At 39.3% G+C, this 15229-nt stretch overlaps 1 protein-coding gene across 2 annotated transcripts in view; it reads right to left on the bottom strand.

Annotated features, from left to right (window-relative positions):
* The window catches only part of REPS2 (RALBP1 associated Eps domain containing 2), a 97123-nt gene that overhangs the window by 20051 nt on the left and 61843 nt on the right, over nt 1–15229 (bottom strand). For both annotated transcript variants that reach the window (XM_066176887.1, XM_066176888.1), the window contains 2 exons: nt 12734–12870; nt 1523–1587 (listed from right to left, as the gene is read on the bottom strand). In XM_066176887.1, the coding sequence (XP_066032984.1) occupies nt 1523–1587; nt 12734–12870 (202 nt within the window). The remainder of the gene's footprint in view (nt 1–1522; nt 1588–12733; nt 12871–15229) is intronic.

Genomic DNA, 15229 nt, shown 5'->3' with positions numbered 1-15229 from the left:
AAAACTTCACATGAGCATCTTCTCATGTTTATAATTTTAGAAAGGTCCTGCATGTCCCAATGTAAGATGAACTTGGTTCAGTATTTGGTAAGGAATATGCTGGACATGCATAAACAAATTAAGTTGTCACTCCCCTGCTAAGGAAATGCAATCTGATCACAGGACAAGAGAATGGACAGTTAACAGAATGTTGCTTAAAACCAATGGTTTTGTTCTCTGAGAGCAGGATTTGTTGTAGTTAGTGCTTCTCCCGATGTCAGCAAGAGGGCTTGCAGTGCACAAAGCCAGCGCTGTGGGAAGCTGGAGCAGCAGCAGGAGGGCTGTAGAAGGCTGAAGCAGTAGTTGCTGCAGGCACACGAGTGGGAGGTAGGGAGCTGTGCTGGGGGATCTGGGATTGGGTGGCAGGGAGCTGTGCTGTGGGATCTAGGGAAGTCAGAGGGAAATGCTGCTCTCTGGGGAGTGCCAGACAAAGCAGGAATGTGATGGGGGCACTAAGGGGTGTATGCCGTTAGCAGCATGGCTAATGCCATCCTGATTGAGGAAACATGCAAGCTCAAATCAGAGTGTACTACAGGCCTCAAGCCAGAAACTGCACTCAGTGCTAGCACAGGATGGAGAAAAAAAGAGCACAACAAGCTGCTGATGGAGCTGTGTGTGGCAACAAGCCTCTAATAATTTCTATCATAAGCACTGTGCAGTAAGAGGTGTTCAACAGCACACTTTTAAGGATAGATCTAAAGCTCAAGTGATGACCATTCTGGCCTAAGGAAGGTATCTCACTAGCTTTTTGTATGTAAGGACTGTCAGCTCCCCTGTAGATTTGTTTCCTATCATACACTTCATCTAAAGGAGTAACATATGAAGCATATTTCTGCGTAAGACTTAACACAGCCAAAAATATAGAAAAAGATGATCCTCCATCATTTCCTGAAAGGTGAAGAAATATCTTGATGCAGACATGCATGGTTTTATCAATTTATGTTGTGCTGTAGCTGTGTCATTCTCTAAAAAAAAAACCTCCAAAACACACCCAAAATGCAAAATGAAAGTACACCACTAATGGTTGGAAACTTAACAACATAACTGACGTGGCATTCACTCCCTTTCAGCAATATATTTTTTAAGCCCATGGGTGCAACACACACTTCCATGCCATGGTTCTCTCAGCAGATGCCCTCCGTGTTTTTGAAGCTCAAGAAGCAAATAGCAGTAGTAGGTATCAAGCCCATGCTTTCAGGAATGAAACTCATTTTAGTAGACTAACTTTGCTAGCCTTTTATTTACAGTTAGGTCTAGTGGGTGCATGTCAGCTCCACTGCAAAGAGGTTTAATTAGTCTGTAATTTGACACTGCAACACACTGGCCAGACAGAGACAGGAAGGAGGACATGGAACTGCAAACTGCAGATTTTCATTGACTTGGAAGCAAGAACTGCTGTGTCCAAGCCATCTGTGCTAGCCACTGCACTGGTAACATAAATAAACAAATAACACACAGCAAAGAACTAAAGCTTTGTCCATACCTGAGATACAGAAGGTCGAGGGGGAAGTGCAGGTGGTGGTGGGGGCAGCCAGCCAGACCTCACAGCTGAACAGTGGGAAAAGAAGAAGAACATGATGATAAAAACCCCAACCAAACAAAACCACTGTGATTTAATTCCAAATAAACCCAGAATTAATTCCCAAGATAAGTGGAAATTCCTCCTAGTGAAGAGGCAGTATTCAAGATTTAATAACAAAAGCCAAACTTGATCTTTACTGAGCAAAAGCTTGTTTGAAATAACTTCATGAGTAGTGAATGAGTACTGATTTAATTGTTGTAAACCCCCAAATTTTATGACAAAAAGCAGAGAAAGAACCCAGTCAGCCACAAAATGTGTAGGTAAAGCATCCAATTCCAGTTAAAGAAACCCAGAAACAGGGTCCACTTGTTCTCCAGACTTTGCTCCTTGCAATAAAAATATTGTCCTTCTTAAAAGTGACACTTTAGCACCCAATGTAGACACTAGCATTCACTCTGGATAAAACACACTCTGTGATAGAATACAGCCTTAAAAAGAAAAACATCTGCCATGGAATTAACAGCACAAAAGCCTGAATGAATCAAAAAGAAATCTATTTTTTTGGTTTTATATTTTGTATTTGCATGCAATTACTCAGTGGAAGGATTTCAGAGGGAGGAGGAAGACAAATCCTAACAGTTTGTTCAAACCTCTAAAAGACAACACAATGTCAGCTTTGAGTTTGAGCCAGCAAAATGGGAGAGTAATAATCATGTAGGTGCAATGCTGTAATTTTTAGTTTTCTTAAAATACCTAAAACCCATTTGGGACAAAGCTACAGGGTAGATGACAGCTTCCAAAGGCAACTGTGAGGAGGCAGAGAGGAGGACTAGGCTGGCACAGTGACATCAACCAGGACTAACTGGGTTACCCTCCCAAAGATCCTGCTGCACTGAATGCTTAGCACATGTTCTGGCAGACACCAGACAGTCCATGTGTATTGGTGTATTTTTGTGTAACAAAAACCCCCCAACAGTATTAAACTTAGAAATGCTCTTTACCACAATAATGCTAAGCAATCAATTACATTTATACACTTTCTACTTCCATTCATATTTTAAAAAGACCACAAAGACCATTAAGAGCCATATTATAGCTTAGCCATTTATATATTTTATACACCAAACCTAAAAATGTCTACATGGCTGAAAATAAAAAGAAAAAAGATACTAACCATTAAAGATAATTGTGACATGAGAATAAAACTCTGTGTGAAAACACCGAGAACAGTCATATTGACTATTTACAGCTCCAAAGAGACTTATAATACAGTGGTGAGTTTTTTTCTGGTTTCTGTTTCATCTCTTGTATCTTATAAAATGAAGCCTAATATGGCACACAATACCAAAGAGAGAGTTAAAACATCTAAAACAGAACTAAAGGTATGCCACTAACTAAAGGGAGCCACTAACACACCTACAGGTGTAAGAGAGACTTGAAAAAACAGACATCAGGATCCTTTCTCTTGTGTTTAATTGGTTCTGTTTATAAGACTATTGCAATAACAGCATGATGTGGTAACTACATTCTCCATCTCTACCATGCAACTGATCTTTAGAAAGGAAGAAACCTTCCTTTCCTTTAATCTGAACTTCAGGTTATTACTTCATTTATCTGGGCACTGTCAGTGGCTTTGGCATTTACAACTTGCGACAATATTTGAAAACAACACCTAGCTCAGACACCACGTGCTGGAAAAGCATCTCCTGAAGTCATTGGACATACTGTGAAAAACTCTGTGAGTCTCTTGGGATTTGGCCCACAAAATTCCAAAGGCAAAAGTAATTGTTCCAAAAAAATAGTTCAATGAAAAAAACCACATCACCACACACACACAAAAACCAACCCAAAAAACCACTCCTTTTTCAGCTTTCAAAATGCAACATATATGAATCTAGCATTAAAGAAGTTAGATGCTTACAATATGTGTATCTGACCCAGTTTCCTCTTTTTAATCCTAAAAATTCTAACTTAAGCTACTCATGAAATATTCATAGAATTCCTGCTGTTGTAGAAGATCTTTGACCTGTTGTTAGAAGGAAATCATGCTTATGTGAGCACAATTACTAACGAAAGTTAGCTGACTTTGGAGGACTCATAACAACTTACAAAAAATCCCCCAGGCTTCAGCCTTCTCTAGTGTTACTACCCTAAAAGAGGACAGTATGAACAGACACTCGTAGGTTTCCATGTGCTTTGGCAGCTGTTCCAAACATCCAGCTATTCCAGAATACTCTCCTTCCTGGGAGAGTGCCCTGCACAGATCTGCTCTTGCTGTCAGGGATGGCAGCACCACTTAGCTCAGAGCAAACACAAATACAGGGGAAGCTCTGTTTCCAAAATAAAAGCAAGCACCCTGGGGCCAAGCAGCAAACAGACAAATGTCCTCCTTCCAGGTGCACGCCTCAGAGCTTGGAGAAGCTGATGTCCCTGATCTTTGAAAACAAGTCTTCACCCTGTGCAGAAGCTCAGGGAGCTGAATGGGCCTTGCACAGGCACCCTTGCTATTGAGCAACTTGGTGGCATTCAAATCAGGCTGAGCCACAGAATCATGGAATAGTCTGGGCTGGAAGTGACCTTTAAGATCAGCTCAATCCAATCTCCCTGTCAAAGGCAGAGACATTTTTCCCTAGACCAGCCTGCTCAAAGCCCCATCATCTAAGGCAAATCCCACAGAGCGCACTTTGGAAAGCCCATACAGGTACCAGTAAAATAGATTTAAGTATCCATATCACATGTATTTCTGCAAATGACAGCATTTTCATGCCCTACTTACTCCCACAAAGATAGTGTTTTCAGTTCAAAAATAATGGCTCTTTACTTAGCATGTTTACACTTTAAGACGGATTATCTGCGTGGAAACCTTCCAAGACCATTTTTCTGCCCTATTTTGGCAACCACAAAGGTCTGATAGTACTAACATGACACCACACCAGATTAAAAAAAAACAGGTTTTCCAATCTGAGGGTAGATTAATATTTTAAAACAAACAGCAGGCTGCAATTGTATACTCTGAGAACGGTCATGCAATCTTATCTGACCACTCTGCCTCGAGCCACCCTAGCAGACAACACTCAGCACTAAATCATTATTTGTGGCAGGGAAAAATAACAATCCTAGGAACCACTCAGATAGCTCCTTTACTTATTTAACGTAGGAAGAGAAGATAAAGGAAAAACAGAAGTTATAACAGCCCACACAAACCTATGGAAGCAGGTCTTTAAGTCACCAGATACAGCTGTAATGGAGAATCCCAAAACTAGGATGAACCAGTCTGGGCCCATGGGATCCTTTGGAGCAATATAAGAGCAAGGTGCTGAACTTCTCTTACCCGATGACAGTCACTTATGCTCTTGGTTTTCAGTATTGAAGAAAAAACTGCCATAATACACTGAGCTTCTGGATGCCTGCTATTTTTGAAAATTAATACTGGAACAGCAGCACATAAAACTTCATTTCCTGAAACATTTCCATGTCAGATATTTAATATTAATTACATGTGGATGACATCTTGGTTTTAGATGTCTATCACCTTAGCCTGAATATCACCTCAGACAAGTTAAACTTTGGGTAGAAAAAATGTACACCCTCATTCCCACCTGAACTGAATACATATGTGAGCAGTCTCCTGAAAGAAGGGAAGGGTGCTTTTCCTGGGTCAAGGGCCATTTTGTACCTTGCAGGCCAAACTGAAACTAGATCCTGCCTACCCCAAGGAGACTGACCTCATCTCAAGTGAAAAGAGAGTCTGGCTGATGTATTTGGCATTTGTCAAGTGGATGCTACAGTACTGTTGGATCAAAGGTGACACTGGTTGCATGGTAGATTTCCATCAGTTTATGCTGCTTCAGAGTCCGGAGCTCCCAGATGAGGTTGAACAAAACACCAACCAATTAATTTTATCAAGAAGCAAAGGGAGTAAGATACTACAATCAGCTCAAAAAAGATAAGCTCACAGAACGAATTATTCTTCAGTTCCCCCAACTACCTAAGGCTTTGGCTCCTCAGGGAAGCCAGCATTTTCATCCTTCCACTCTGACACTATTCTGGAGAGATTTTTGAGATACTTTTCCTGTTTCTGCTGCCAAAGGCAGAGCACAGAAAAGTTCTGTGTCTAAGCTGGTTTCTGTTTACCGCCTTCTTACTAAACTTCTATTCTTGTTCAGTGAAATTAGTACTTGGTTATCCCCTAACACTGACACCATTCTTTGCACAACTTCATTTATTTACATTCCTGACGGCAGCATTAGTAAGTGATTGTGAAATAACCATTTCTCAAGAGATCTGATTTATTAATTCTCACTGCTATGTCTAAAAAAAAAAAAAAAACCAAACCAAAAAAGCTGTAATGCTGTAGCCAGGAATATAAATTTAATAAAGGATTCTAGTAAGATAGTTGTGAAATACCACTGAACCAGGGATCTGTTTCAATAATTCTTGCTAATTTCACCTCGGAAGGTAATAGCATTGCAAAAAGAAAACCTGTTTTAGACTGCTGGCATTAACTTTGTTACCAGGTTTGTAGAAATGCTGTAGAAAGCATTGCCAGAATGACCTCTCTTCTCACAGCTAGTTTTGGGAGCCTGCTCAGCAGGGAGTTTCTTGTGTCACAGCAAATGATGCACACCCCTGATGTCATAGACACACACTCTTGTTACAGGTCTGCTTCATGTGCTAACCATACAGAATGTTAGTTGTACCTTGAGTGAGTGGTAAATTATCCATGAACTTTCCAAGTAATTAGGAAGAGATATAGCCAGGCCTTAAGTAATTAATGTTTTTGCATGATGAACTCACATTTAGGATACCTCGTGCTAATATATCTGATGGGTTGCTTCCAAATCAAACAAGCAAAATATCATTGGAGGTTTTTTTAATGATGTCTGTTTTTAATGTCCTATCCAGGAATTTCAGCATGTGTGAATAAATTCTGTAAACCAGATTTTTTTAAACATCTATTTTCTGGTTTATGTCATATGTCCACATGTGTATTTTTTACCTCCCTGTCCCTAATTTTCCTTAAACCATTTAATTTTCTAATTACTATTTTCTCTACCCTTTCCTTTTCTGTGTGTTTCTATTTGAGGACTTCCTACTACCTTTGCCCTTAAACAAAACTTTCCAAGATTTTGTTGTGTCTCACTTCACGTTTACCTTCATCCTCCACCCACAGGGAGGCACAGTGCCTCCACCTACCTCCCACAGATCCATGTTGCCCGGGCTTCTCCCCTCTGGAGACCTGGGGGTGGTGCTGGAGGTTCCAGCACTGGCCACCTGTAACCACTTCCAACGCGGGCACACTCAGAACAGGCACATGGGAGCCAGGAAGAGCAGGGGGCCACCAGCCACCACCCCTCTGGTCCCTCCTGCAGCTCACACACCTCTTGGGGACATCTGCATCTCCAGGGTCCTCCCCACAAGGGAGGCAGCTTGACCCCTGCTCCACACCAGACACAGCAGATCCTGTCTTGTTTAACCTACAAAGCTGTTCCATGATGGATGAACGTTTTTTCACAGAACAGACTAACCCCCATGGGATCATGAAAAAGGTCAGTGGGGCTGGTAGAGCGAGTCAAGAACATTTCAACCTTCACCATTTTCTGTAGAAGAGTTTTTGGATTAAAATTTAATTTTTAACAACCTGCTACAGGTTGAAAATAGACTGCAAATCATTCCTCAATCCCTGAAAGAGCAAAGATTAGATAAATGGAAAAAAATATTTTTTTAAAAAGTTCAATTTATTGAAATAAATTGTAAAAAAAGCAGCTACACTTGAAAGGCTGGTAAGATTTACCCCAGTGAAGCACTGTCCAGACTCAGCCCTTAGAGAAACACATTAAAGTAGAAAAATGCAAAAATAAGTTACCCCATCAGATTCCTATCTTGTAATAACCATTCATTCATTTATATCCTCACTATTTTCTCCATCTTATTTAACCTTAACTATGTTCTTGTCCAGTTGGGCAAAGAAGTAAGTTACACAGTTTTAAGTACATAAATCCTTCATAAAAAATTCTAAAAGGCTGACAGGCACAAAACTCTTCCGTTCAAATCTGAAGGAAGACATGAATATTTTATTCAGAGTAAGCTCAACTCAGTCATCAAATATATTCTGAAAGGGAACAGGACTAGAAAAAACCAACACCTCCAGTACCAGATCAGGGGCTGGGTCCCAAAAGAAAAAAAAATATTTTCTGATTCAAAAAAGTATTTTTGCAGCAATTAATTTAAAAATACATTTCATAGCCAGAGAAAAATATGAATAGCAGACCAATTTTGTGTTCTCTGTGCTCTACGCATAAGACATTTTAAATTTAAATTTGTCAGAACCCTTACAACCAGTCACTCGACTCTACACTCCTCACTCAATGTAGCCTGCAATATTAGAACTCATGTACACTATGCAAACAATAATTTGTGAAATGGCATATTTGGTGAGGGTATAAGCCATTATCTCTTCTCTAAAGTAAAGGTTCTTCACAAATTTCATCTTTCCTAGTTTAATGGTCTGATTAATAAACACAACACAGTAACATGCAAGATAGTACACTACTATAGCATGAACAAAATCCCAAGAAAGTAGCTGGATTTTACTAAACCAAGACTAATGTAAGAGCAATGAGAGGCAGGAGTCCTGAAAATTAATTACTTAATTAAATTCAGACTTTAAAAAAATTACTGTTCTAAGTTTCCCGTTGTCACTTTGGCTTTCAAATAAAATTTTAGTTAAGAAATCTGTACTTATGGTAATACAAAAACATAACTGCACCACTCATTAAAAGCTTGTCTTTAGCAACTACATCTTTCAGACTTCCAACTTCAATGGACACAGACATTTCCTAGCAAATACAATCAAGCATAAAGGAATACAGAAGATAATACAGTAATCATGCTTATCTAGGTTAAGTTTTGCAGGGTTTTTTGTATTCAGTTGCACAAAAAGGAGAGTCACTTGCATTTGGCTCACTAAGCTAAAAAGACAATCTAGCTGAAAAGATATTCCTGAAAACAATGGGACAGAAGTATAATGGGTACTGTTTGGGCCTGTTTGTATCAAAACATCTATGACATCAGAGCAATAATCATTTTAATTCTCAAAATCCTCTTTCCTACATAGTTATGTACTGTTTCATTTAAAATGTAGACTTAAAACCATTCAGAAATACAAATTTGACTTAGGCAAATACAAAAAAACTAAGATTATCTCAACATACATTTAACTATTCACCAATCTCCACACTTGGCAAACAAAACCCACCAAGCCTGTAAGTTCAAGGAAAGGATGTGCTAATTGAATGAAATAATGGAAGTCTGATGAATTAAAGAAGAAATGAAAAGTCTTCTTTAAAGGTATGCAAAAGAGGGTAAAATGTGATGGTGAACAGTCTTCTTTAGCACTAATGAAAACGAGAGGGTGCAGAAAGACAATTGTACTGATTGAGTCTTAATTATACAAGTACCACTTCAAACAGCTTGGGAAACACATAAATGAAGGAATACAGGAGTGATGTGCGGACACACTTATATCACTGATGGGAATGCTGATGCACACCAATACAATCTATTCCCTTGTCCCTTTCCTGTGAACACCAAATTAGAATAAACAGGATGTTTTCCTTTTTGGCAGCCATTACTACTAGCCCAGCAATGCTAAGAACACTTTACAGATCTGACTGTAGTCAGGAAAACATCATCTGTGACAGAAAATACAGCACTTGCAATAAAATGCTTGTTGTGTTTCCACCTGACCAAATGTGGAAGTTAACACCCCACATTTTAAAAGGGAGAACCCCTCCAAAATACTAGCCCCTTGCTGCTGGCTGAAACCAGCACCCCAGAAGCAGAGAATCCAGGTTACACTGAGTGCTTCCTTAGAAACCTATGCAAAAAATAGTGCCTGCATTCCACATGTTCTTCACCACAGGGACAGCCACAGCAGGAGGTGAGTTTCAAAAGCAAATGAGTGCTGAAAACCTGCAGTCAAAAATTCATTTGTAAATAGTTATATGGCTGTTTTGTTCAATCTGCTTCCACATAACACAAAACTACACTGTTTATGACAATCTTGTCATTTCATCAAAGCAAATTCTCTTTTCCCAACAATTATCCTTTGTTTAACAGAACTGTTAATTAAACATAGTTATGTCTTAATTCACTCAGAAATGAAACTAAATGGGAAATAAAACATATTTCAGAGAGAACTGTATGAATCTAACAAGACTCAGACTGCTGTCACTGCTCAGAAGTGAATTCTTTATCAGCTGTCATGGGCAGCAAACCAAAGTGAACAAAACATCAGAAGACAATGGACGCATTTTTGGGTTTTAATACTAAAAGTGAAACTTGCCTCAGCCCCAGAGTCGCCCCAAGGCAGACTCCAGCTTACTGCTGCTGTTGAGGCTAGAAGGTGGCTGGGGCTCTGCTGCAGGATATCTGGGCTCTGAGCTGCCCCAATTTTGGCCCCCTCAATACTCAGGTCTTACTCAGGGAGTTTTTGGCTTGTATCTGACTAGAGACTGGGCTAGGGGAAAAATGAAGAAGTAAACTAGGTCATGTAGGCATTTTAAATGACATTTTTGTTTCTACTTAAAACCTGCTGTTGTCCTTCCAGGAATGCATAAACTCTAGCCAAGTTTTTCTTAACATGCACACAGGCCAAATGCCAGAGATTGCATGTTGAACAAAAAGAAATACCTAAGAATGTAGCAGCACAGGTTTTTTCTCCGATGCTAACATAAAGATTACATGAATAAAAACAGAAAATTGAAGAGATTTCTGTCTCTTAACAGAAATTCACTTGCATATTTCAGAAAGTGGTGCCTTTCAATAAGTTCTCATGCTTTTTTATGTCTGTCCTGGGTAACAGTTGTTGCTGTATTCCAGAGAAGTGCAGCAATGAAGTATGAATGAAGGTGCCTTCTTCAAGTCCAGTTACCTCCCAGTTCAACAAATTTAAAGCATATTTCTATGGCTAATGCATTGCTGGACATCCCAGCCATCATAGATAAATAATCAGTGTGTATACTGGCCAGGAGAAAGGCATAATAAGATGATGACAAACATGATATAGCAGCAATAAATGAGTAACAAAAAAACAAACAAAAAATTCCAGTGCCCACAACAGGGATTTGCCACAGTCTTTAACTGAATTTACTTGAAGATATTTTTCTTTTTCTGCCCTTTAAGAAGGAAAGAAACAAACAAAAAAATGCTTCACAGCACAGATGGTTTTACAATTAAAGAAATGATACCTATAGATCAACATGACCTATGTGGAACTGAAAACAAAACTCAGTACTAATGAGCATTCCCTTGAGGGTCTGGAAGCAGATTATCCACCAATCTCCCCGAAATAAAATTATTTCTGAACTAGAATTAGTAGGACAAAATCTAATGCACCAAAATAGGATTATTCTAGTCATGCTGGATATACACAGAACCATGGAATATCCTGAGTTGGAAAGGGCCCACCAGAATAATCAAATCCAACTCCTGGCTGTGCACAGGACACCCCAACAATCACACCATGTGCCTCAGGGCATTGTCCAAATGCTTCTCGAACTCAGAGCTGATACCATGATCACTCCCTTGGCGAGCCTGATCCAGTGCCCAACCACCCTCAGAGTGAAGAAAATCTTCCTGATATCCAACCTAAACCTCTGCTGACAATTTCAGGCCATTCCCTTGGGTCCTGTCACTGGTCACCAGAGAGGAGAGATCACTGTTTGCCCCTCCTCTTTCCCTCGCAAGGAAGTTGTAACTGTGATAATGCCTCCCCCTGAGTCTCCTCGAGGCTGAGCAGACCAAGTGCCTTCAGCTGCTCCTCACATGGCTTCCCCTCAAGGCTCTTCACCATCTTTGTTTCCCTCCTTTGGCTTAATGTCTTTTTTATATTGTGATACCCAAAACTGCACACAGTTTGTTAACTTCCGCAAAAGAAACTGCTTTGTGACTTTCACAATGAACCACTGCAAAAGCAATATGGTAATTTTCATTCACAGAATGACTTCTTTAAGAATTTACATTCTTATTTCATTTGTGTTCCAAGTGAAATTTAAACCCAAGTTTATTTCCTTCCCGTTTCCTTCCAGTTATACTTGTTATCTGGATTCCAATAAGATTTGCTGCAGTAGAAAATGTGCACTTGGCTCTGTTTGGGGTTTTATTTTGATTTATAACAAAATCAAAATTGAAAGCACCAGATCCCTCAACAGGATCAAAGATAAGAAATTATTCCTCTGTGTAGAGCAAAAAAAAAGTGTTTATTCCTACTGAGTTTCAGGGATCAGCAGACATAGCAGGACTCTTGAATTCTCTCTAGTGTTTGCACAAAAAAGTCCCATATAGCAAGAGGTAAAACTCTTTTCTACTCCAAGAACCACATTAGAGAGCCCAGTTAAACATTCCTTGACACAGCCAAACCTTGGTCTTCTTCTGAAGCATAAGCATGACCATGTTTAAGCTGGTCCTTGAGTCAGATGATTGGTGTGCAGCACACAAACCTCTGATCTGGTTCAAGGACACTGCTGGAGCACAGCCACGCTGGGTGACTGCTGCCCTGAAAAAACAACTCCTCTTCCCACGTGAAGGCAAGAGGCACACTCAAAGGGTTATGTGCTGAAAAGCCATTTTCTTTCAGTTCACCCCAGCTACTATTCCACATTTTCCTTCTCTCCCTTTAACATGCACCCGTGTCAAAAGAAATTACCCATTTTTTATTGAGAGTGGCTTCTGATTGCTCTCACGCATATGTTAGACTTTAACATCAAAAATGTTTGCTTTCTTTCTCCGAGTTTAAACATTAGGGGTTTTCTTCCTGCTTCTGAACTACAAAAAATAAATAGTAATAAAAATCAGTTATACTGTAGTTACTGATGAGAGCTGTCTAAACAGCCAGACTACTTATAAACAGTCAGTGATGACAGACTACCATATGCTAAGCTTCCCATTACTGTGCCAGAAAACATTATATTCACCTTAATTATAGAAACAGTAATTTTTTCCCTCAGTGGTGATGTAACACAAGCAGAACTCCTGTTCTGCAGTGCATTACTGTCTGCAGCAAAGGCCAGCATATGCACACATTGTCAAGCATTTCTGCAAACAGATCAAGTTGCCAAGCACACAGCTAACCTGAATAGTCTCAGAAGGAGCAAAGAAAGCGAACTTTACCTTGTGTGTTTTGCTGAAATATTTTGTTCAGATCCAAAGAGGAAGCTCTGGAATGTGATTTTTGTGGCCTTGGAGGTGGAGTAGGAGGTTCTTCTCCCTTTTTCATGGCATCTTCTATTGATGTGCTAGAATAAGACCTAAGGAAAAACATGTTGGGGAAAAGCAGAAAATATTTTATTTCAAAATTAATTTTGAACGACTAAATGAATAGTACCTAAAAATACACTGAGCAGAAATCAAGTTCATGGTGGAAATTCCTTGCCCTAATGACTAAGAGTTCCCTCTTATAACAACAGAATTATTTGGCAACAGAAGGACCTAAGCATGTGGAGAAAGGAAGGAGTCATGCTTACAGGGCTAGTATTTTTTAAGGCTTTTTGTAAGACAGCTTGAGGCCTTCTTATGTAACTTTGCCAGCAGGATAATTGTAGCAACTATTTTGAATAAACCAAAGTAAAATTCCCCACATAAATCCCTTGGAGTTTCTGTTGCCTTTCCCAACTGCAAGGGTAGTGTTTATACAGGTATAGATTCAACCTACCTCTTGAAAGTGCAAATTTCATAATTTGTAATATTCTCACTAGTAAAATAAATTTTTAACTATTAGAATAAATTTTCCATAAGAAACAGTCACCAAATTCCACAAAATCTGGAAAAACTGAATGGCTCCAAAGTGACTACATCTGGTCAAATACATGGCTCAGCACCTCTTTCCAGGCCCTCCCACAGCACATTAATCCCAATGTGGTATGGTGCATTTGCAAAGAATTTTGATTTAGCCAAATACTGCCCAATATTTTCAACTGCTGTAGTTATCAGTTTAGAAAAACCAAGACCAAGACTCTGTTCAAAATGAGCACTGGCAACGTGAGATGTTAGACTTACTGTAATACATTCTGCATGTCAGGGCAAGACCAAAAGCACATTTGAGGAAAACAGAAGTAACTCCCATTAATGGTTAACGGACCAATTTTTTTTTTAATTTTTTTTTTTTTTTTTTGGCAAAAGAGGTTCTTAATAGCCAGTGCCAGCTGTCCAATTAAGAGCATATTGAGCAACATCCTATTACCCTTACTCTCCAGGTCCAAGTTTGTCCATTTATGAACCACTACACACAACCACTCATAAAAAGCTAATGGAGATTCTCTGTCTCCCTGCTTTACCTCATACAACTTCGCAAGACTCTCAGGTTTATCCACTCCATTACAAATTCCATATCAAATCAACATTTTTACTCCTTTTAATCCAACATCTTGATTCAAATCCCATTCAAGATCTTCTTTAGGGAGAAGTTAATCAGGATTTGGTATTCCTGCTCCCCCAGTTTTCTGATCTAGCTCCTCAACTTTTCTCCTACTCAGTCCTTCCTCTGCTTTTTCTAGAACTACTCTTTTTTTCTTCATAAATAAACAAATTTCTAACCAAACTTATGTATCTCCCCAGCTGGGGTTATGTGTCATCATCACAGATTTAATAATACTGTGCATATCATTTGGATTACAATGAGATGCAACATCCTGTTTCCAAGTCAATAAATCACAGTTAGTAAACAGTACATGCACATAGATGGCTTTCCCAGCAGTCCCACAATTCTTCTTAAAGGAGCCTGAATCACTGATTTACTCCATCCTCTTGTTCTGGTTCTGCTAGAGACAAGACTTCCTGATTTACTTCTTTCTCTAATAGGACTGTGGGAATCCCTCCTCCCTTTGAATCAGAATTTTCAGGACCCAGCAGAGGAGCCACCAAGAATTCTACTTGTCCCTTATCACCACCAAGTTTACCAGATTTACTTTTCCCACTACAAATTGTTTCACTGTTTTTGTTTTCTCAGTTACTGAATATATTCCAATCTGGTTATGAAGTCCATTAATACATTTTTTTTCCTAACATCCCTATCATTCTTTAAAGAGAAAAATAAGTCGCCTTATGGTATTTGATCCCATTTCCATCAAGCACAGCAGGTCTGAGTTCAAGGACGTGACCAAGCATCTTTAGTCTCAACTTCTGCAGTGGAGCAGTGAGATACAGTCAGATGTGAGACAGCCACATGTGACAGAGCAGTCACATTCGAGTGACTTTTCCTGAGCTTGTTTAAGCATTTGGTGTTCCATGTATTTGTGCACAGTTTTTGCATATTTGCAATTTAGTAACACAGCAAGAAAATCTAAAACTCTGCAGAAACTAAAAAGCTTTGGCTAGCAGTAGAAAAACAGCACACAAGGCAGTTCAGCCTTCCTGAATATAGGTCCTAAGAACAGAGGATTTCAATCCTCAATCACCATGCTTATAGCTGATCCTCTCTTACTAGCAGGCTTTGACAAGCCTGTGAGCAGACAGCTTCTGATTATACTCTCATTACCTAGGAAAAAAAATCCCAATCAGAGTCCTCTAATTAGAACCATAAATGAAAAGTTTAAGGTGAATTAACAATATGCCTATACACCAGTAGGTGACAACCAACCCAAGACGTAATCCATTTAAATACAGTATTTT

This window comes from Chamaea fasciata, unplaced genomic scaffold, assembly GCF_029207755.1.
Source record: "Chamaea fasciata isolate MVZ Bird 193981 ecotype frontalis unplaced genomic scaffold, bChaFas1.0.hap1 SCAF_2, whole genome shotgun sequence".
Classification (NCBI taxonomy): domain Eukaryota; kingdom Metazoa; phylum Chordata; class Aves; order Passeriformes; family Sylviidae; genus Chamaea; species Chamaea fasciata.
The sequence above is the reverse complement of the archived record's forward strand: the minus strand, read 5'-3'. Positions and strand labels throughout refer to the sequence as shown.